This window comes from Neolamprologus multifasciatus, chromosome 10 (genome assembly GCF_963576455.1).
Source record: "Neolamprologus multifasciatus chromosome 10, fNeoMul1.2, whole genome shotgun sequence".
Taxonomy (NCBI): Eukaryota; Metazoa; Chordata; class Actinopteri; order Cichliformes; family Cichlidae; genus Neolamprologus; species Neolamprologus multifasciatus.
Window position 1 is genome coordinate 16267253 of NC_140448.1, and position 23750 is coordinate 16291002.

At 39.7% G+C, this 23750-nt stretch overlaps 2 protein-coding genes across 2 annotated transcripts in view; both read right to left on the reverse strand.

Moving 5' to 3' along the window:
* Positions 1–7230: 7230 nt before the first annotated feature.
* sod1 (superoxide dismutase 1, soluble) lies at positions 7231–12321 on the reverse strand. The gene is made up of 5 exons (XM_085175167.1): positions 12168–12321; positions 10759–10855; positions 10535–10604; positions 7790–7907; positions 7231–7613 (listed from the first exon to the last, which is right to left on the reverse strand). The coding sequence occupies exons 1-5, from the start codon at positions 12237–12239 to the stop codon at positions 7506–7508; spliced, it is 465 nt and encodes a 154-aa protein (XP_085031293.1). The 5' UTR covers positions 12240–12321; the 3' UTR covers positions 7231–7505.
* A 1307-nt stretch (positions 12322–13628) lies between these two features.
* scaf4a (SR-related CTD-associated factor 4a) overlaps positions 13629–23750 on the reverse strand; it is a 12826-nt gene continuing 2704 nt past the window's right edge. The window contains exons 5-19 of the mRNA XM_085175166.1: positions 23231–23363; positions 22998–23134; positions 22674–22868; positions 22323–22408; positions 22115–22196; positions 21722–21898; positions 21441–21514; positions 21133–21323; positions 20921–21021; positions 20482–20595; positions 20239–20395; positions 19789–19916; positions 18660–18813; positions 17610–17765; positions 13629–17350 (exon numbers count right to left, since the gene is read on the reverse strand). Of these exons, the coding sequence (XP_085031292.1) occupies positions 16113–17350; positions 17610–17765; positions 18660–18813; positions 19789–19916; positions 20239–20395; positions 20482–20595; positions 20921–21021; positions 21133–21323; positions 21441–21514; positions 21722–21898; positions 22115–22196; positions 22323–22408; positions 22674–22868; positions 22998–23134; positions 23231–23363 (3123 nt within the window). The 3' untranslated portion in view covers positions 13629–16112. The remainder of the gene's footprint in view (positions 17351–17609; positions 17766–18659; positions 18814–19788; positions 19917–20238; positions 20396–20481; positions 20596–20920; positions 21022–21132; positions 21324–21440; positions 21515–21721; positions 21899–22114; positions 22197–22322; positions 22409–22673; positions 22869–22997; positions 23135–23230; positions 23364–23750) is intronic.

The following is a 23750-nucleotide window of genomic DNA, read 5'->3' on the forward strand; positions in this document are numbered from 1 at the left end:
TGTGCGGTTTCACCTGAGATTCTGGCATTTCGGGCAAAATTAATTTATATTAAAAAATCGATTCAGGATTTTAATGAATCAATTTTACGTTATCCAAGCCAGAATCGATTTTAATTGATAAATCGATTATAAAAACCCACCCCTAACTAGCAGGTTGCTGAGTAGACATCTGTGTAGTGGTTTGTTTGAAATCTACCACTTTTTCCTTCAGTTTCTTTGTCAAGAATTAACTTCCTGTTCAACTGAAATGCCTTCCTGTTCAACTGAAACGCCTTCCTGTTTAACTGAAATGCCTTCCTGTTCAACTGAAACGCCTTCCTGTTTAACTGAAATGCCTTCCTGTTCAACTGAAATGCCTTCCTGTTCAACTGAAATGCCTTCCTGTTTAACTGAAATGCCTTCCTGTTTAACTGAAATGCCTTCCTGTTCAACTGAAACGCCTTCCTGTTTAACTGAAATGCCTTCCTGTTCAACTGAAACGCCTTCCTGTTCAACTGAAATGCCTTCCTGTTCAACTGAAATGCCTTGGTTTTTCAGTAGTGTGTGTGAGAGCGTTTCAGTAGTGTGTGTGAGAGCGTTTCAGTAGTGTGTGTGAGAGCGTTTCAGTAGTGTGCGTGAGAGTGTTTCAGTAGTGTGTGTGAGAGCTAAAATTTCAGTAGTGTGTGTGAGAGCTAAAGTTTCAGTAGTGTGTGTGAGTGTTTCAGTTGTGTGTGTGAGAGTGTTTCAGTTGTGTGTGTGAGAGCGTTTCAGTAGTGTGTGTGAGAGCTAAAATTTCAGTAGTGTGTGTGAGAGCGTTTCAGTAGTGTGTGTGAGAGCGTTTCAGTAGTGTGTGTAAGAGTGTTTCAGTAGTGTGTGTGAGAGCGTTTCAGTAATAATGTCCCTTACGGCACCTCATAGAAAGGCATCTGCTGTGACGCTCACACCATTGATAAAGTCTTGCGTGTGTCAGCTTCCTTTTTATAGATACAAAAATATGTAAATGTACTAATCTGAATTATAATATTTCTGACTGTCAAAATTTCCCATATTCAAATCGAAGTGAATCGAATCGAATCGAATTAAATCGAATCGTGGATCGAATCGATTCTGGACCTTGTGAATCGGAATTGAATCGATTCTAGAAATCAGTGACGATACCCAGCCCTAGTTGCAACTAGCTTAACTTCTGTCTGCTAGCTTGCCCTGTGCTCAGTGAATCTGTGTTCGACTACTCCGCCTAGGCTGCACTGTCGAGCGCAGATCCACTGAGCGCTCAACAGAGACAGCATCGTCAGAAGGAAAGTTGATAAAATAAATTAAAAATTTTGTATTGTTCGATACATATGCGTACCTAACCGAAAGCACTGTATCGAACGGTTCAATTCCGATACGAGTATCGTTGCACCCCTAATATACATACATACATATATATATATGACGAAATGAGAGGATTTAGTCTTTCCCACTCTCCCTGTTCTTTTCTCATGTTTTGCCCTAATGAAAAGAGGAGCATGTAGTAGTTTTTATCCTGCTGGGAACACTTCACACCTGTGCAGGACATCTCATGCACACACGCAAGAGTGTTTAATGCAAAAATCTCAAACATACACACAGGTGCACACAGCACAGAACGAAAGGTCAAATAAAGACAGAATGTAAAGTTTCTCCAGGCAGCAAAACCTTTAATTCACTTCCCCTTTTCTGTTCCTGTATAGACATTTGCTTTGATAACAGCTAATGGGGGTATGAATTTCCGTAACAGAATTCTGTTAGCAGGGGAAAATCTGAATGAACCAACTAATAGAACAAAAAGTGTAGTGTAATATTTCAAACTTATTCAAATCCATTTATATATGTAAAATATGTGGATAAGTGACAAAAATGTCCCTTTTATTTCTCATGCTTTGATGCAAATGTCGTGTTAACGGCTGTGAAAACACAATATAGTGACCAGAATGTAAGTGCTGTCTGTGTACGCATTTATATAATACATAAAGCCTCCAAAGCTGCTACTCCATAAACTTTTAATGTACAGACAAGACTTAGTTTTCACTTTAACAGTCTTATTAAATCATGATATATAATGCAATATTTGTTTAACATGGGTTACAAAAGCAATAATCATTGAAAAAGATAAGTCATTCCCTGTTTTTTTCCCTTTATGACAAGCAGCATGTGGCTTTTTAACATCAAGAACACTGCATGCTCATGCGGTAGTTCATGCCCTAAAGTACACCGCCACTTTACCTCTTGTCTTAGTTTGTATTCGAAAATAACCTATAAAATAAACACTTTAAACTGGTGATTGAGACTATAGATTCATAATAAAAGTCTTTACTGTGGCATTAATTAATTGGGAAGTGATGTTATTCCCATACAGTACTAATTTTTGCACCCATAAGCTTACCCAACTGCAGCATAGAACTAATGCATTTTCAAACAATTTCACTTTTCAGAGCCAGATTTCATCCATATTTCATATATATAGACTATAGTTACACCCCAAGTATAAGGTAGTATTGGAACAGTAAGCCAAAACGTACAAAGCTAGTATAATTGCACGCAAAAGCTTTATAAGAGTGAAAAAGAAACTAGGCAAAAATAATTTGTCCATACCGAAACTGCAGATTTGGATCATGCTAATAGCTAGAGATAAAGCCATCCTTTCTGGAAAGAATAATAAGCATCTCCTTGAGTAAAGGTGCGAGTTATAGCTTCCCAAGGCTATTGCTTCACTGAGTTCAAAGGTCAAACCCATAGACTGCTGTTTGACCATAGAGGAAAAAAGGGTTGTGACATGCTAAACTGAATCCTTTTGCTGTCATTTTTCATGCCTTGCTGAGGCTGGTCTGCTGGGCTGAAAAACATTTTCATATTAATATTACACAAAACCATGAACCTTAACATTACTTTTATTAAAGGTTGAAAGCGCAAATGTATATTTGTGTTATAAATATCATGAGAGGATTCCATGGCTTCACTTTCATGATCCCATGACACATAACTCAGAGGTCAGAGGTTAGGTCACAGGGGCCTTGTAATTAGTCTGGCTACAAAGCATAGAATAGCATCATAGCATGGGCACCGTTTATGGCATCTCACCCCTGACCTATGGCTCCTAGTCTCTAAAATATCCCCGTGGTAGACAGTGGTAAACAGTATACAGGAAAGTGAACTTTCACCCTAGAGTACAGCAGAACCTCAAAGGGGAGTTACTATATATACCTCAACATGAGAATTCAAACTAGAATTAAACTTCAATTTTAATTTCATCGGTAAGCGTACAATGTAGTGCCTAAATCCCAAGAGGGGGAGTGTCCCTTAAATCACAAATACTGCAGTAAACGTCGTAAGCCAGCCATCCTTCATTTTTTTATATTTTGCTATAGGAAGACGGGAAATAGGTGCTGTGTTTTATTGAGACACAGGCAAACAAACATGCAAATATATTTTAAAATCCAAAAACAGAATTCAAACAATTCTAACAAGCTTGAATGTCAAGGTAGGTAGTCTTCAGGAATAGTGCTCCAGGCTTCGTGAAGGACATTCAGAGTTCTTCTTTGGATGTTGCCTGACTTTTGTTCTGTTCTCTGTCAAAATGATCTTTGCAAAGCTGTCTGTTAGGTAGACACAATACTGGGTCATGCCTTGAGGTAGGTGCCTTTGTTGCGCTTCATAGGTTATGTTTAAGTGGCTTAACAAACAAAGAAAAATCCTTTTTAAAGGTAGAAGAACTAAACTGAAAACTGAAAGTGAGTGTAAAAGCATCCAATGTCAAATAAAAAAATTCAAAAACAAACTAAAAAAGACCTTCAGAGAGCTTGGACAGCACTTAAAAGCACCTTGGACGCAAAACATAAAGAGATGAAGGGTAGCTCAAGACTTTTGCACAGTCCATTACCAATTTATCGGTGATTGCATTTTCATTACGAACCTGAATATGAAGAAATTCCTTCCAACATCAGTTAGGAGACCACAGATCTAAACTAGTATTTTTATTCTCTCAATTCAACAACCGGGAATGGACAAAAGACACAAATGGGTAATGACTGGGAACACAGGTGAGCCCAAAGCAATATGCTCAGAGATTAGGAAAACACCCTGATGACCTTTACAGTATCTTCTTCGAGTCCATTTCTCACTGGAATAGAGCTGTTTATTAGGCAGGGGTGCGGCCATGCGTTTTGTGTGCAATTCATAAACATGAATCTGTTAAAGAAAAGCCGGTACAGGCTGTTCGGTTGGAGTGCTGGGCCATACACGTTCTACTGCAGCCTGGGGGAGTAACAGTAAGAGCCCTCCTCCAGAAATGTGAACACACTGGTTCTCCTCTGTGGCGTTTCAAAGCACAAAGCTGGATGCCTATTTAAAAAATACAAAAAACCAAAATCACAAGTACAGTACACTCCCTCATACAGACACTTAGGCATGCCAGTAAAGTGTCTGTCCCTCTGCTTAGCTTGCATAACTTAGTTAAAAAGAACTAACTGTGAGTCATCCCTATGTGAACACCAGAGGGAAGGCTTTACTATCACAAGTATGACTGTGTAGATGTGGGTGTGTGGTATCGGTTAATAGGCTGACATCTCTTCCTTTCTTTTCTCATATGATGCACACGCAGATACATTTGTCACTGCAACCACTTTAGAAACAAATATTCCTGTAAGACTGGTATTTTGGGGAAGATCATACAAAGCTTCTGAATTCTAAGCACTACTTTTCAGTGAATGTGCTGACAGCCATTTCTTTATTTGACACTAAAAGATTTCAAAGAATGAGAAGGTGACAGTGACAAAAATAAACAAATAAATGAATAAAAATAAATCTTCCAATATGATCTTCAATCAGCAGCTGGTTAGACTCTCTGTTGTTTTTCCATAAAGTTCTGTGTAGTTTTGTTGGATTCTCCGGCTGCCATGGCCTCCCTACCTCAATGTCAGCTGCAATGGTAGTGTCTATTATTCATCACCTCCACTCCCAGGCTATTTATACCAACTTTTACAGCCAGTCTGTCTTTCTGTTCGGCTGGCTGCATCCATCTACTTGAATAGAGCTATCTCAGCTTACAATTTTAGGCTGCCTCAGAGTTCTTGGCCAGATACAAAATCACTTCACGTTTAAATGCTTTCCCATTTAAAAGAATATTGCAATCTTAAACCCTGCAAATTCAAGTTCTTTTCATAAAATACTTGGTGCTTTCATTTTTTTTTTTTAACATTTCTAGTACCTGAATGTGTTCACTAGCAATATATTAACTGTAGCAAGCACAGCAACATAAATTTTGTTTCATGTGCCTTGTTAGAGTATATGATTATTCTACTCCACATCTTCGTGTGCAATTTAAATTGCACACGCTGCAGCTTGCCTTTGGATTGCTCCCTGAGGCATGGACTTCACTGAAAGAGCCTCCAATCTTCCGTTTACCCACAAGAAGAGTACGGTCATGTCAACTCACATGGGAGCAACTTACATTCAAATGAAAATGCAATTTAAGCAGCCACGCACTTGTTATCGGTAGGCAGAGGTGTGCATACTGTCTGAGATAGAAACACTGTTTGTGACTGTATGTATTACTGTGTGTGTGTGTATGTGTGTGTGTGTGTGTGTGTGTGTGTGTGTGTGGGTGGGTGGGTGGATGGATGGGTGGGTGGGTGTTGGTCAGCATGGGTCACAGCTGTTCAGTCAGGTTTCTGGATGAATGGATAGGCCAAGATTTTTTAATTTCAGCCCAGCTTCCAACGTGATATTTCAGCAGTTTGACACTCATCGCCTCTGTGACATGTACACAAGAAGTTTATATTTACAGGAAATAGCAATTAATAATTTAAAGTAAGGATTTTTTCCCTTCTGTGTAGGTCCTGATCAACACTAACACACTAACTTGTGGATGTTCGCCTCCACTGATACATACGTATTCTTTTAGTTTCTTTAAGTAAAAATGCACAAACTGTGTGACAGGATTTGTAATCTTAATAAAAAAAGACAAAAGCTGTTTGGATTCATTTGTGCTGGAGAACAAAACCAACAGCTAATTGTTACAACTGATTCGCCAAGAGTAAGTGCCCCCTCTAGAGGAAGATTGGGGTTATTACACAGTGCAGAATTTATATTCATCAGTTTTATTGTTGTTACCACTTTGCAGGATTTCCCTGCAGCAAAATGAAATTTCATTTAGAGCAAGGAAATCACTGTGACTTTCATTTGCAGTAACTTTATTGTAAATTAGATTTACAACAAGGTTTTTCATTTAAATTTGCAAAAAAGTTACTGTAAAATTACAGTAACCTGTTTATAGTGTTGCAAATGTGAGGTTGTGTAAGGGCTATTTGACCAAGAAGGAGAGTGATGGAATGCCAGATGGCCTGGCCTCCACAGTCACCTGATCAAAACCAAGTCGAGATGGTTTCAGGATGAGATGAACTGCAGAGTGAAGGCAAAAGGGCCAACAAGTGCTCGGGATCTCTGGGAACGTCTTCAAGACTGTTGGAAAACCATTTCAGGTAACAGGGTTCATACACGTTTTTCAGAGTCAAAATTAAGCACTTTCAAATAACTTTTCCAGCTTTTCCAGCACATTACCAAAAAAAATAATGCATGTTTCACTTTGCATTACCTCAGTAGAGCCATGTGAAAATTAAAACAAATCATCCTAGGTTGACTTGAACACCTTTGTTCTCCCTTTGTTAAAACATAAAAAATGCCCCACACAAAAAAACTGAAAAAAGAAAAGGTGGCCTTATATGCATAGTGTATAAACTCAAAACACACACTTGCATTAAAAATTAAGATGTGAAAATGTCAACAAATCAACTTGTTAGAGATATTCATCTCATGTTGAAAAGAACCCAATCCTAAAAAATAAGAAAACTGCACTAAAATAAGGTCAAATTAGTAATTCCTCTCATCAAATATTGATGCTTCTTTCCTATTTAACACAAACAAATAGGAGACAGATTGTTTTTAAAAGTTAATTCCCAATAAAACTAACTGCAAGATGTTTAACTACATTGCTGTCTGTATTAATGTTGAAGTCCTAAATTATCATCTTTAAATATTTAATCTTTCTCACTGCTTTTCTTGAACAAGCTAACATAAGAAAAACTGGAAGATTTCAGCCATAAAATAGTCATTGAAAATGTCAGTGAAATCTATGGTGCCCTCATCCTTAAATGTTTTAGAGAATCCAAACAGGTTAAAAAGGGGCCACCTTCAACTACAAGATCAATCACACACACACAAAAAACAAACAACTTAGATGAACTATTTATTTTTTTCCTTATGTATACAATTGTTCATCACTTGTGCGTTACCAATTCTTTGGGATGCTCGCCTGGAAACATAACCCCATTCATACAATTGTCATGAGGAACAAACAGGGCAAAGCATGGCTCCTCTACTTGACTGCTGATTAAAAGTCACGGAGAACTGAAAAGGACAAACTGTCACATCAAGTAGCTATATTGGTCTCGTTAAGTGCTCTATGAAAAACAAAACTAAACTCAGTGCTTCATGTTCTGTTAAGTTGATTACTGGGTAATTCCAATGACTCCACAGGCCAGACGTCCACCAGCATTACCGGTCTTCAGGCTCTCTTCATTTCCTCCTTTTCCCAGGTCATCAGCCTTCTCGTGGATCTAATACAAAGGGCAAAAAAGGTTTTCATAAACAGTTCTCAAAGCTAAGCCACATACAGTAACTTGAGGCTCACAATCTGGCATATCACTTTCACATATATTGAGAATAAAAGGGAAATGAAAATAAGCAGAAAGGAAATGAACAAAGTGACAAAGGACTGTCATTTTTCACTTACCACCATAGTTCTTCCAATGATGGAGTCACGACCTGTGAGGGAGATCACTTTGTCCGTGATGTCAATCTGGGCAACATTATCTGCTCCTGCAGTCACATTCCCCAGGTCTCCAACATGCCTGTTTACAAAGGAAAAACAAAACAACCTTGCTTTTATCCAGGGGTGTCAATATGGAAAATATGAAGGAGAAAATATGGAATAGTAACTGTGTTTTCATACTTTTTACAGCTTTTCCTATTGATACAGGTTTTCCTCATGATCATTTGTACTACAGCAAAGTAATTAAGTACCAGTCAAAAGACAGATAGTTAAAAAGTAAAATAAGTAAATAAATAAAACGTAATAGTTCACGCAGTTTTTTTGTTAGTTTTTTTTGTTTTGTTTGTTTGAACCACCTAGACTACCGCTCTGAGCCACATGTGTATAAATAATAAATATTTCATGGATGGAATATAACCTACAAGAATCTTAAGATTTACAAACATCACCTTAAGATTGCTTAAGTCTCTTTTATTGTGGTGAATTTTGTTTTAATGATACAACACTGCAGAGTGTGACGATGGCATATGCTGGCCTTACAGTTGGGATTCATTCCACATAATCTATCCAGTTTGAAATTAGCTGCGCATATTGTTTGTACGTTCCCTTCTCTTACTTTCCTGCGTCACTTTTAATTATCACAGGTTGCCCAAACTGGTGACATTTAACCTTTGTTCCACTCTGAATAAAAAACACATACATGCAAATCAAAGCTACAGTCAAACCTAGTGTAACGTGAAAGTAGGGCTGGGCGATATGACCCAAAATTCATATCTCGATATTTTTTACCTGGACGGCGATATAAGATATATATCTCGATATTTTTTAAGCCATAAAGTAAGAACAAAAAGAGAGTTCTTAGTCAAAGCTGTGTCCCAGATGTCACACAGGCACTTTTATTAACATAGAGCATAGATGTACATAAAATTTACTCAAAAATAAATTATGAGCATTTATTAAATAATAATGTTGCATAAATAAAAGAAAACAATGTTGTTTTTGTGCATAACAAAAAGCTCACAATTGTGCAGTCAAAATGTAAACTAAAAGACGCAGAGCATAGTAAGAAAGACAGATTTCACAGCTGCTCTGTTCCCAACTTCTACTGTGTGACTGACAGCATTGAGTTTGAAATCCTCTTCGTAACCACGTCTCTTAACAGGTGCCATTTATGGTCCTTATACACAGTAGGGTAATATTACGTTGAAGCACAGTACGTATCACTCCGCGAGGCTCCTCGGTCGCCGTAATGCTCTGACAATCCATCAACCGGTGCAGCACCGTAGCTTACCAAAGTCGTACTAAAACATTTTTGACAGATTGCTGAGCGCTGTGTACCACATAAAATCGGTTCGCGGCCATCAAGCACAACCAGAATTCATACATAAGGCGCGCTGTCAACTTTTGAGAAAATGAAAGGATTTTAGGCTGTGCAGCGCCTCTGGGCTGCATGGCGTTAGCGTGGTTAGCTCGTTAGCGTGGTTAGCTCGTTAGCGTGGTTAGCTCGTTAGCGTGGTTAGCTAGCTAACACGTTGACGGCGTCCAGCCCCACGCACGGGGCGATGCGCAGTAACTCGTTAACGGAGATTTGCCGTGTACATCTTGTCGCTTCCTGCAGGTGAAGCGATGGGGGAGGAGGGGGATTTGTGTTCAGTGAAGGAGGGGCGAGGCCGAGTAATGTTGCGTAAAGACAAAAGTGGACGAAAGAGAGGCAAACTTGCGGCTCCACAACTATAGTTATAACGTAACATAGACTATATCGATATAAAGGATATTGTCACATCTTATATCTCGTATAAAAATATATCGATATTTTTTAAAAACTCGATATATCGCCCAGCTCTACGTGAAAGTATTAAGCATTATCACCTAACACAGACTGCATGCAAAATTCTGCAAACTCACCTGAGCCATTTCTATATAAGAATCAATCTATTCAAGCAAACAATTTGCAACTTTGAGTTAACTGAATGACAAGTAATCCAAGGCTATTTTTGGTCTTCATTAAAATGACACAGCCATATCACAACAAATCTCTTGACATGATCTGAAGCTTATTTTTAAAGCACTGAATCTTTCAGTCCTTTATAACCATTTATATTACCTCTTATTGTAGCCACTGCTGAGAAGTAGTGATGGTGCAATGAAGCCCCATGAATGTGTTGAATCTTTCTGGTCAATTGCTTCGCCAGAAGGCAAATCACAAGAAGCTCATTTGAAAGTACTGACATTTACTGGTCATTCAATGTACAGCAGCTCTGTTGTGATAATACATGTGTGCTACATACCAGTGAATATGTAAACGTAATATATACCTCAGAGATTGATTTGAAGAGATATGTTATTACTGGGAGGTATCATGTTAAAATCCTCCCTAACTGCTGATAATTTTTTTGCCCTTTTTGTTGATCCATAATGTGCATAAAATCTCCTTGTAACTTTGTGATGATCCTCAGATTCAGTTTATGAAAAAAAAAAAAAAAAAAAAAGGAACTCTCACGTCTTTTTAACAGCTCAAATCACATAACAAGGCAGTCAGGCAAGTGGCCACGTGATATTCTAAAGAATACAGGCCTAGACAAAGGTTTCATTTGGACACACCCACTTTGCTTAACACAGGCCTTGGGACTGTCAGATGTAACATTACTACTGATATGCAATATATTAACTTTTTATACTGATACTTTTTCTTCAGACTCGACTCACCTTTCCGCATCATTAGGTCCAGCATGATTCTTGTTGTAGGGATTGAAGTGTGGACCTGCACTAATGCACCCTGGGAAAGAAAATATATATTAAACATATTGAACTATTGCAAATTTAGTCTAGATTACCTAACCTAGGTGATGCAGTAACATTATCAAATTCTGAAAATTAAGAAATCAAAGTCTCTTTGGATTTGAATCTCTCTCACACACAGAGAAACTTACCGTTTGTGTTATCTCCAAAAACATGGACATGGAAACCATGCTCACCAGGGGTAAGGCCTTTGATTTCTCCTGTCAGCTTCACAGGGGCTGAGTCATTCTAGCAGATTAAAAACACAAATACAAAAGAAGCTCTCTAAGCCAGGTGGCTAGAAGGACAGGAATATTGAATGAAGATTACTTCCATTCATGCTATTGAAGGTAAGTAATCATTCCTTATAATCACGTAAGGAGAGGAAAAACAAAACCGGGCTGTAGGATTTGGTGCCAAAAAATTAACAGACCTTTCAGATCTACTACAAAAGGCATACTCTCAAACATAAACCTAAAATATCTTATTAAGTCGAACTACAACAACAGTAATGTTCAATAAGTTTGTTTTAAGGCATGGTACAGTTAGTTTAAACTGCACAATCATGCATTCTGAAAGTTATTACTGGAGGGTGCAATGCATTTTCTATGGAAAGGGACAGGTGATCATTCATCACGTCTACACAGCAGGAAATCTCTTAGAAAACTACCTTTAAACCTCCAAGCACCTTAAGGCAACTGTTGTGATTTGGTGATGTAAAATTTTTAAAATGCACTAAACTGAATTCAAATGATTGGTTACAAATATTACTTATACACTGTAATTTACACACAAAGTTTGCTTTGATGTGAATGAGTCCGTCTCTTTGATAGTGGACCATGTGTCTTTGACGGTTGTACAGTGCACTTTACCCTTATCAAGAAGGCCAGATAAACGAAAGGCAACGAAAACAAGGACAGGCAATGACTCGGCAAAAAATAACGAGCAAATTCGCGTTTGCTCGTTTTGATGGATCACAATAATATCGAAGCATTTTGCCGGCTGTTTCGGAGTTACAGCAAAAGCGTTACATACAGAAGTGCTTGCCTGGTTAATGAAACCACATCTGGCCGTCTGTTTTATACTGGCCCTGCAAACGTTGCATTTACGCAACAAGCGTCTTTCTTATACAAACAGCCTGGGCGGGCCTTAAAAAACACACCTTTAACCATTACCACTGCACAGGCTTTAGTGGCCAAAGGTTACTGCTATAGTGACAAGCCAGTGATTTCATATAGCCTGTTAAATGCGTGGTTTACACAAGCAACCTACTTTGAAGTGCAGAGTAAACTGAGGTTAATTAGCAACGGGGCGGCGTTGAATATGAGACCAGACTGCTAGAAAACCCACGCAATTGTGCACGAGCTGTCATTCACAAGCTAACGCGTACCTAGCTAGCAAGCCAACAGCAAACTAACCATTAAGACAAGCTAAAGAAAGCAGAACTTGGCTAGCTTAGCCGTCAGCGATAACGGTAGCGTTTCGCTTTAAAATGGCTAAATGCGTAGTTTGTAGGACGTTTTTTTTTCTCTCAACTTCAAAGAAGAATAGCCCGTCTTACCTCCTGTTCAAAATAAACTGTCCCACTAGTGTCGCTAGTTCCCTTCAAAACGCAAACAGCTTTCAGCACCATCTTTGCAGAAGTTTCAGACACGACACCCAGCCGAGGTCTTGCTTTTGACAAGCGATTACGTATACTACATAACTAATAGGCGGGTGTATGCTACATCAACCAATCAGAATCAAATAAAATTAAAAACGGCACATTTTGATTGGTCACTGCTAAGACAGTGTCCTATCAGACAGACGGAACAAAATCTCTATAACGACTTTATAAAAATAATTAAATATATAAAATACACAGATAAGTGAGAAATATAAATTTTTTCGAGAGTAGATCTGAGAAAGTTCCCTGTACTTAAAAAATGTCATATGTATCCTTGTGAGTAGGGGTGGGTTTTAATAATCGATTCATCGGTTAAAATCGATTCTGGCTTGGATAACGTGATATCATTCATTAAAATCCTGAATGGATTTTTTTTATATAAATGTATTTTGCCCAAAATTCCAGAATCTCAGGTCACAAAATTTTGACAACCACCAAACATTTAAAACAGTAAATGAGAGCACGGCTTCTGCACAAAGACGTAAGCACAAAGCGCAGACCGCGGATCAGAATCAGTGAGATGTCGGCTTTCTCACTCGACGGCACGGACACGGTCTGGGCTGAAAGCCGACAGCTCGCTGATTCTGATGTTTCGGCAGGTCCGCGCTTTGTGTTTACGCCCTTTTTGCGCTGATTCTAAAGCTGTTAGTTTTATCTCTCTCCGAACAATATTGACCGAACCAGCAGCAAAAGAAGATCCAAACTAAGCTTCACATAAACATTGTCAAGGACTCCCTCTTACTTTTGCTGTTTTGCTTCCACCACAATAAAATCACACTTCATGAGTATATGTTTACTGCTGCCATAGGAGTTAACAGTAAAAAATCATAATCAAACTGCTAATCAAATTAAATTGATTAGTGTGAACACAGCTACAAAAGCAGAAATTTTGGCAATTTGTAGAAAGATATCAGCAATGATCTTAGAGGAGCATCTGTTGCTGCCCATCAATCTGAGAAGGCATATAGGGCCCTTTCCAAACAAAACCAAAGCCAGCATATCAGCACAAGCACTACACTAACTGCCAAGCACTGTGATGGAAGAGTGATGATCTGGGCACCTTATCACTGCGGGCACCAAGCAGACCATGTGGTGGTACTCCTCTGTGTACCAGTCAAATGTGAGGCCATCTATGTTACAGCTAAACCTTGAACAAAATTGAGTCATGCAGGAAAACAATGGTCCCAATCACAGCAACAAATCTACAACAGAATGGCTGAAAATGAAAAGATTCGAGGTGCCACAATGGCTCAAAGTACACAACCAGCCTCAAGTATCATAAGTGAACAAGGTTCAAGGATCATAGGTGAACATCATACATCATACTACATAAGAAAAAAAATTTGAACACAAAAATAATTTGGTACAAAAATAGTTTATTAAAAACAATATCCTATGGTTGAAATATTGAAGATTTTATGTCCATGTCTTCTGCTTTTTTTTAACAAATCATAGAAACATCTGTCAATTTTCAAACCACTAGGAGTTAAAAACGTTAAAGCAAAGGGCCTCTGTTGTTCCTTCCAAGTCAATGCATTTCTCTCAGATAAAGAAATCACAGATTATTAACAGAAATTACTGCGAGTCTTTCAAAATCGTCAGTGATACAAGCATATTTACAGCAGTGTCCCAAGCAATGTTCTTCATCTCATCGCGTTAGATATACCCTCTTTGTCTCTGTTTGTGTGAAATTGTTCGGGAACAAGTATTATGCTTGCTGAATCTGGGCTTGTGATTTTAACAATATCAGATACACTATGTCTACAGTGATACGGAGACCAAGTTAGTAAGTTGTGTTTTATCAACGAGCATAAAAGCAAATAGCCACAGGATTCATTCTGTATTTCCATGTAGTCAAAACTAATTTATGACTGTGATGGATGGACGAGAAAGATGGGAAATGCTTCCAAAACACAACAGGACTCTTGTGTGTGATCCAAAAATGGACTTCTACTAAGAGACAAACAATCACGTACACAGAAACTTGTATCTATCCTTGTGAGAAGTGCAAGAAACCCGGGACCCTATGTTATTAGAATTTGGCTTATGAAAATTGTTCTCCCATGTCTCAGCAATTAGGGGACAAAAAAAACAAAAACAAAAACCCTAAACATTCTAGCTCACAAGAATCTAAAGCTATTTACATTTTTCCTCCCCCTGAAATTTGTTAGGCTATTTTCCAGCAAAACATAGTATTAGGAGTTATGAGTTATTTCTGATCCTCACAGGGTTAATCAAAATGCTCAATATCCACCTAAGCTTGGGCCTGAATATTTGCACATTCTGAATAGTTAACAATAAAAGAATAAGATTTTTATCTGTTGAATCTGAGGAAGTCCTTCTCTTTCTTTAGCTGAGGAAATAAAAAACAAAATGCACACACGCACACGCACACGCACACTAGGTACGAATGTCTTGGGGGGGGGGGGGGGGGGGGGGGGGGGAACGTTTTCAGTGGCATTTTACTTGCACAACTCTATGGTGCAAACATGGTTTTCAAAATTTGGCAGGCAGTATTAATTCTTAACTTTACCAATAGAGTCTTCTTTGTTTCTACTTTTGATGATCTGTTATTCAAGGTGACACGTTGATTTGCTTGCAAAGGACTTTTATTTAAGCAAGACAATTTCTGAATGTTCAGATCACTCTGACTACCAAAACAAAGCCAACCTTGGGCTTTTATTGACCTCATGTCAATATCAAGCTTAATCTACTTTACAGATTTTATTATAGATTTATACTGCCTCTGTTATAGTTTAGGTTCTTGGTTATGACCAGTAATACAGGTTTGTATCATATAATCAAATCCAAACACAATAAAAGATTTGAGAGCTAACACACTGGGATCAGCGATGTTGTGACGATACAGTTTGATAATAACAAGTTTTATGTTTGTTTTTTTTAAAGAGATCCTGTACTAGCATGTCTTTAAAAGTAATATAAAAAAACTGTTATGCTGTGACTTTTTAAGGATACGGTATATTTCACAAAATCATCAGTTATTGCACTAAAGCTCTGTTTTTTATTCTTACTGATGTGATTCAACAGGCAGAAAGTGGGGACATAACTCAAAGAAGGGCTGTGTTATTATTCCAACGTCTAACTCAAAGTGTATATTACCCAAACATCAAGGAGTTTGTATTTCCCCATTTGTCTTCTTTTTTCCTTGTCCTTATTTTTAAATTGCAAGCCCTGCAAGTAACTGAATTTGATTTTAAGGCCACAACAACCCCTTTCAAACCAGCGCCTTCCTGGTTGTGAAAATGCAATGAGAATTTAGAGCACAAAAAAAGCAACGAGATAATTAAAAAACAAACAAACAAAAAAGCCTAGGTATAATGGAGTTGCTTGAAAAGTTATTCAGTGTTTGACATGATGACAATTTGGCAAATTTAAAAACAATCTAAAACAATACCATTTACATCTTTGAAAACATCCTTTTTTCCAGTAAATTAGGGGCGTGAAGTAAAAGAAATGTGTCATACAAATCAGTCGTTTCCTTCGTTGGCAAACCAACTACAGCAAAAACAAATAGGTAGAGCTACATGAGCATGCAAACACTGTCCGTTCTTATAACCTGCAGGAAGGAGAAAAACTACGGCCATTTATCCAAAGTGATTTTCACTTGTTTTGAAACACAGGCCTAATTTTGACATGTGAAGCCTGACGACATCAATTTTCATAAGCTTAACAACATTTGTGGGAGATCTTTTCGACTTACTGCCCAGAAACTGTCAGTCAGTGACGAACAAACTGTGATTAGTTTGAATCAGTCTGCCATGACTGAGACTGACTATCATGGCAGAGACACGTTCCTATCCATCAGTGGTTCACAGCAGTCTATGATGCAGCCTCCTCGTTTGCTTCTGTGGGTTCACTTTTAGCCAGCTCAGAGGGTGCCGTTTCTCCTGTAGAAGCAGTTCCCTCTGGAGGCGGAGCTATAAGTTCTGATTCTGGCTTCTTTTCAGAAGCTTCCACACCTGGCTCCTTACTGGTTTCCTTGGTAACCTCAGGGGTCACGCAAGGTTGCTCTGTACTGTTAGGGGTCCGAAATCTGTCCATGTTTTCCAGTTCGGCTAAACGGTCATCTTTGTCCCAGCGTGTGGCCCTCTCACGCCGTTCTGACCGCCTTGGCCTGTCTCCTTTTGCCTCGGCTCCTCTGCCTCTCTCACGACTTCCTCTTTCTGTTCCCTCCCCCCTCGCTCGCTCTCTATCACCATCATCGCCCCTGGCACGTTCCCTGTCGCTATCGAGGCTGCTTCGCCTCTCCCTCCAGTCCCGCCTGTCTCTGTCTCTGTCCCGATCCCGTTCTCGATCCCGGTCGCGATCCCTGTCACGATCTCGGTCTCTGTCTCTCTCCCATCCTCCACCCCGGTGATCGCCTCCATCTTCCTGCCATCCTCCAAGCCTGTCCCTACCATCCATTTTATCACCACCTGCTCCTCTCCCTCCATCGCCAAATGGACGCCTGCCACCTCCAAAACCTCTTTCCCTGTCTCTTTCCCTATCTCGATCCCAGTCTCTGTCCCTCTCTAGCTCTCTGTCCCTGAAACCAGGCCTGTCTCCCCTGAATGGTCTGCTATCCATTTCTTCTGGCCCCTCTAAACTCCGAGGACCGCCTGGTCGGGTAAAAGGAGGTGGACCCTGAGGAGGGGGGCCATGCCCATGAGGGAAAGGAGCCCTTAAATTGTGCGGAGGGGGCATCCCAAAGGCTCCTTTAGGTGGAGGTGGCTCATGGTGCTGCATCATTTGAGGGTGTGGCCCCCTGGGCATCATCTGTGGAGGCATGGGGGGCATGCCGGGGTGAGGTGGCCTTGAGCCATGGGGTGGTGGGAAACGCTGCATGTGTGTTGGTGGGGGAACAGGAGGACGCTGGAGGGGAATCAAACCAGGCCGTGCCCCTAGAAGACCACCTGAGGGGGGTGGAATGCTGCCGGGATGGCCGCCTGGGGGCCCCACCAGAGGAGCACCTGGAGGTCCACCTGAAGGAGCACCTGGAGGTCCACCTGGAGGAACGCCTAGATGTCCGCCTGGAGGAGCACCCAGAGGTCCACCTGGAGGCAAGCCTACCTGGTTAACTAAAGATGAAAACCAAAGTATAGCATTAATATAACTACAATGTACTTATGATTACAAATAAACAATATATTTAAACAAACACTAACTACAAAATCTTTGGTACTATATTGCAAAACAACTAAGTGACTTTTAGCACTTTTCTATGTTTATTTAGCAAGAAAATAACGCTTTAATGGTCAAACATAAGTCTCTTTAGAATGGATAGAGGAGAAGGGAAACATAACTTTGATCGGTGATAGGTAAGAAAGGCAGACTGACCCATAGATCCCATCTGATTATTAAAGATGTTGGGAGCCTCGAGGGCCTCGTCATTTTTCCGGTTTCCCAGACCTGCTGGGTCTAGAGGGGGGTCCTCAACTCCAGTTTTAGAAGGAGGAGGGGGACCAAGAGGCATAGCACCAGGGAGAGGAAAACCTGAAGAATAGTAATAAATGGAGTTAGGGTCCTGTTTGATTCAATTAAAAATGACTTGGACTAAGCTGGATGGGTAAACTCTGAAAAGGTGCACTTGTGCAGTTTGTTGAAGTAAAACAGCAAAATCAAACTGCCAAAATCTCATTCATAACATGCACGCAAGTTAGCAAATGAATAAATGTATTTCTGATAAACGTAAATGTGAAAAGAGAGAAATAACACTAGTCAACATCCACTATCCCCCATAAATATTAAAATACAAGAAACATGAATTTTGTTCTGTTTTACCCTTTAAATCTTTATCATTACAAACTTTTTGATCTCCTTCTGACAACATGATGGGAACACAAAAAAGTCCTGCATGATTTGCTTTCAGTCACAATTCACTCATGAAAGCAAAATGATTAATAACTTTTTAATGACTCAATAAATGGGTTAACTGTCTTATTACATACCTCAGTCCCCAGCTGCCATCATTATTAAATAAAATGAATCACAAGTATAAAACTGACTCTTGTCCTTTTCTTATTTCTATTACTGGCAGCTTCCAGTGCTGCCCCTCAGCCTCCTAGTTGATGGTATCAATTTCAAACACTTATGTCGCTTTATTCTCAAGTTATCACATTCACAAGATTTTTGTAAAACTTGACCTCTAACCTTTAGGTCAAGGTCACTGAGATTCAAACTTGTCCCAGATTTTAAGTAGTAATTTGAAAATCGCCTTGTTTTCCAGTTATCGTATTCACAAACTTGAGTGTCCAACAACAATACCCTATCAGCCTTTTACGGCTGAGGGGTATATAAAAGAAGAAAACAAAAACCCCAACCTGAGAGCAGACACTGTATAAAAAAAGACCGCAAACAAAAGTATGATTAAATAATAGAAATTGTTACCTGGAGGCATTTGCATGGGGTTGAAGCCAGGTCTGATGAAAGGAGGCGGCGGGACACCTGGAGGGAAGGAAGGTGGAGGCATGCCTATAGGCCCAGGAAAGACAGGAGGTTGGAGAGAACCCACACCAACCATTGGCTGCTGCATTGGAGGGACCTGAGAACATTTAGAAGTTACAGTTGATTTTAAATGAGAGAAGTGTGAGACAGTGTTTCATGTTGTGTTTCTATCCAGGTATGCCTTTACTGCACTGACAGTGCATTTGGGATCATTGCAATCCTAACAAATGGAACTGCTGCCAATCAGACACTTTCCAGATGGTGGACAAAAATCTGACAGTACTTTTGCATGTTGATAATTCAGTCTATTAGGACAAGCTCTGGAACACCTCTGGCCAAAATGCAGCCCTGAAAAATGGCAAAGCCTCTACGAGGTTTGACAGATGGCTGTAGACACACTGCTCGTACCCCTCTCCTGCCTCTGTACATACATGTTTGAAAATATTTTTTTCTTTTCATCAATCCGTAAGACCTGTTGCCATTCAGTCCAGTTCTTGTATAAAATTTGGCATTGGTCAAAAACAGTAGCAAAAATTTTTTCCCCATTTCTTTAGGACTTGACTTTCTGTCAATCTCCTGTAAACCGCTGTTCAGGCCTGCCACTCCCTCTGTTCTCCACTTGTCTAATATCCTCAAATGTTTCATGGACACATCACACAGCATGCAGCTAGCAGCTCTTTGGGAATCACCCATTTTGTACAAAAATACTATTTTATGTTTCTGCAACAGGCTGCTAGTAATAAAGTGTGTAAAGATACAACTTAATTAGCCATGTAGCACAGGGGCTTAACAAAAACGCATTTCTGGAAAAACATTATGGGACAAGGACCAGACTGAAATAAAACCATGTGTGTGTATACTGATTACCGTTTATGTTATTTTTCCAACACCGTCTCCAATTTTCTCATCAACATAGTCCATTCAACATTTACAGACCCACAACAATAGCAGTCAAACACAGCTGACTCCATCAAGATTCAGAATCTGCTTCTTTTAAATTAGCAATAAGCAACAGCTCTCAGAGTCTAAGATATGACGATACTGGTAACAGCTTATATGGCTTTTTTTTAACCTGTGTAGGAGGAGCACTTGGGGCGGGTACAGGTACAGCTTGTGTCTCCTCAGGCTGCTGTTGCTCTGAACGGCCGTTGTGAGTGAGTTCCTCTGGGTGGTCGAGAGCCTTCCTCGTGCCACTCCACTCTAGAAAAGACAGCATTTCTTTTTTTTAAATTAAAACAATATCTCTGAGGAACAGCATGATTCCTTAACCCCTACAAAATCGTACTGTACGTGTATAATAACTTTCATGGGGATTGGTTCAGCTTATAGTGCTTTACAGTTGACAAGCCAATAATAAGGCAGAGCAAATGTAATAAAACTGGTAAAAGCAACATGAGGTACACAGAAGACAGAATAAAACATAAGAACACTAAAAGTAATTTGATCTTTTAATTAAATAACAAAAATGAATTAAACTAAATAATTCCAAATAAAGTCTCTTAATTTTTTTCTTTTTTTTTACCTGGTGATAAAGTGTCCACATCGAGCATTCCTCCTTCTTTAAGCTCCTCTAACTGGTCCTCTCTGACTTTAGACCAAGGTATGTAGGTGACACCCAGCTCCACATCCCAGTACTGCTTATAGTCAGCCTTTATGCCCTTGTTCAAAGCCCAAGCGATCTGGTAAGTAAAAGCAACTTATTAGTTTTGCCCTTTCCTAACAAAACTAATACATGACAAAGCAACAATCAGTGTTGCTCATTCACCTTAATGGCTTTCTGGTTAACTTTGAATGTTCCCCTGCTGAGCTTCTGTAGAGCCCTGAAGGCATCTTGCCTATGTATCATAACAATATAAGCACAGCCACGTGGAGGGATCATCTTAAAGAGAGAAGACAACAAAAAAACGAGTGTTTAAAAACAAAAACAAGGAAGTCATAATCATCCACTTTACTAAGCCTGTAATTAGTGTTATTTTATTTTAAACATGTAGAGCCTTTGGTGCAAATTTGATGTCACACTTATTAACACAAACTGTATCAAATACAAATAACAAAGTTGAGGCTTTGAGCCGTCTGTGTAACAAGTTCTATAAAAATCAAGAAAGTATATAAAGTCAAATTTACTACAAGCTGACTGAAAGATTTAGTCAACAAAGTGTCAGTTGCAGGATGAACTGAAAGCTGATCTCTGTGAGAGAACTTACATTGATGGACTCTATCTGCCCAAACTCCTCGAGTAAACAGGCGACATCTTGCTGCTGTGTTCTCTTGTCCAGCTGGCCTACCCAGAGAGTAGTGCTGCAAACTAAACGGGAGAAGAGAGCAAAAGTTACTAAAGAATGTAACTGAAAGTCTTACGACACAAAACACTGTGTGCACTTAACATATAATGTATAATAAACAGATGATGACTTACTGCTGACTGTCTCGCTCTTAATCGGTGGAAGACCTTTCTGCCGTCTCTCTCTCTCCTTCTCTCTCTCCCTGCGCTCCTGCGAGCGTGAGCGAGGTGAGTGATGACGCCGATCCCTGGAGCGTGAGCGGGATCGCCTGTGCCTGGATCGACGTGTACGAGAATTGGACCGCGATCTCCTTCGCTTTGGAGATCTGGAGAGCGGGGGGAGAAGACATTTCAACTCAAAGCATTATATTTAAAAAGTGTATACTAAGAAGATTATCTACATATGGCAAAATAAACAGGAAATAAGATATAACAGTGTTTACCTGGAGCCTGAGTGTGATCTTCGGCCATGTCTGCCATCTCTCATGGATGAATGGTCCACATCCATTGACAAATCCTGACACAGTATAGAGAAGACACATTATGAGTAAAATCTGTTACAGCGACAGAACTACATCTCTGTGCAAGTCAAAGTTACAGAAGACCAAAAAACAAAACAATTTCAAAACATCAGAATTAAATTTTCTGACATTTTTCTCAATTTGCTACAATTTTATGCCCAACTACAATTTATTGTGACATCTTTATGCTACTGTTTGCCTACCTGTTGTTGCTGGGCTGCATTCTGGTGATGGTAAACCCCAGGGAAGCCTGGAGGCCCAGAAGAACCAGAGAGGGACATCCCTGACAGCATGTGGCCCATAGGAGGCATCGCAGCAGGAAAGCTCTGTCCTGGCGGTAAACCGTGGACCTGGAGCTGCCCATTAGGAGGAAGAGGAACCTGAGGGGAAGAAAAACATAACACGATCCCTCAAATCAGTTTCTCAGTAACAAACTCCGTTCTCCGTTTTATTTCAGATAGAGAGCATATACTGTAAACAGTTATATGTGCATATATAATATGCCGTAATATTATGTAATCCTATTGTTAAAACAAGCTACAAAATGAGATGTGAAGATTTGTCTCTTTTTCATTTAAAAGTCGTGTTCTTTTTACCTGCTGTGAGATGTCCTGTGGTATATTAATCTGTGGTTTAAAGTGATCCATGTGCTGTGGAAAGGCTGGAGGCTGCTGCATACTGCGATGATAAAAATACACTATCAGCTCCACAGCTTTTATTTTGTTAAAAAAATACATTTTCATCAAAGCTTTCCGCTTTCTGGTATCACAGACTGCAGCATATAAAATTAATTAAGAAGCTTACAAGGGGGGCTGAGAGGAGATTTCATCCTTCTTTGTTTCTTCTCCAACTTCTGGTTCATCATCATAATCAAAACGGTCCAGCAATTTCTGCAAGAGAAACACACAAATAATGATGTTTTCTTCATGTGGCAACGCTTCTACGGAATAACTTTTCGTTTACTGTGCTATACCGTGTGATACCCTTCAGCCTTCTAGCAGATGCACCTATGATATAAATTTGAAAAGGTTTTAGGTGGGCATCTTTACCTTCTTGCCTGAGGGTAAATAAAATAAAATAAAATAAAATAAAATAAAATAAAATAAAATAAAATAAAATAAAGAACATCATGCAAATACAAGAATGCATTGTCACCTTGTCAAAGGCTGACTTCTGCTGGGCAGGCTGGGTTAGTTGGGCGGGCTGGGAGGGAAGGGGAGGTTGTGGCACGACCATGCCCAGTCCAGCAGAAACATTTGGGGCCTGTGGTTGAATAATCTGCGGTGGAGGCTGGGTGTTGGTCTCTGGCTTCACTGGCTGCTGCTGAAAGTTCTGCAGCATCTGTTGGAGCTAGATGCCCAAAACAGAGTGAAAGAAGAGTCAGTAATAAAGATGTGAAAGATACTTAAGAAGTAACAAAAATACAAGAAAGTGAATAAGGCAACAATCTAATACCAGTCCGCATTAGTATGAACATACCTGCTGACCCTGTGAGGACTGGAAGAGCTGTGCCACGGCAGCAAAGGCATCAGAGTTGTGCAGCTGAGCAGCAGGTATCATGGTGGAGTTTGCCGTTACCACTGTAACTGGCTCTTTGGCTGGAGGTGGAGGAGAACCTGCCAGAAGAGAGAACGTTTGTTTTCAAATGCCAACATCATACATCAACATATTAATATTATATTAATAAAGCAATGCACAACCTCAAAAATTACCTGGCTCATCTGCGCCTGTGTTGGGTGCAGCACCACTGCCAGAGCCAGCTGCCATGTCCAAGAGGGGCTGAATAACTTCAATCTTGAACACCCCATTCTTCTGCCACAGGTTCAACACCCGCACAATTTTACTCTATAAATGAAAATATTTAGCACAGGACATTTATCATTACAATGGAGCGCTACCTATGAACAGATTTAACTTGGGCAGGCAGGTAATCCAAATATACTAACCCCCCCCCAACAACCAAACTATAACTGGCAACTCATTTTATTATTAACATCTTTACTCTTCTATCCTGCCAAGAGAACAATCACATCTCAAGATCAGTTATAGATTTAAGAAAAAACAAGTAAAGTCTAATCACTGCTGACTGACTAGATCCACGACTTCCTTGAGAGCCGGCTTTCTAAGCCACAACTGTAGTAGTTCTAGTCATCATGGACAGGAGGTTATACAGCCCTTTTCCACTTTAAGTACTCAGAGTGGCTCTCTACTAGAAGCCACAATCATGCAGTG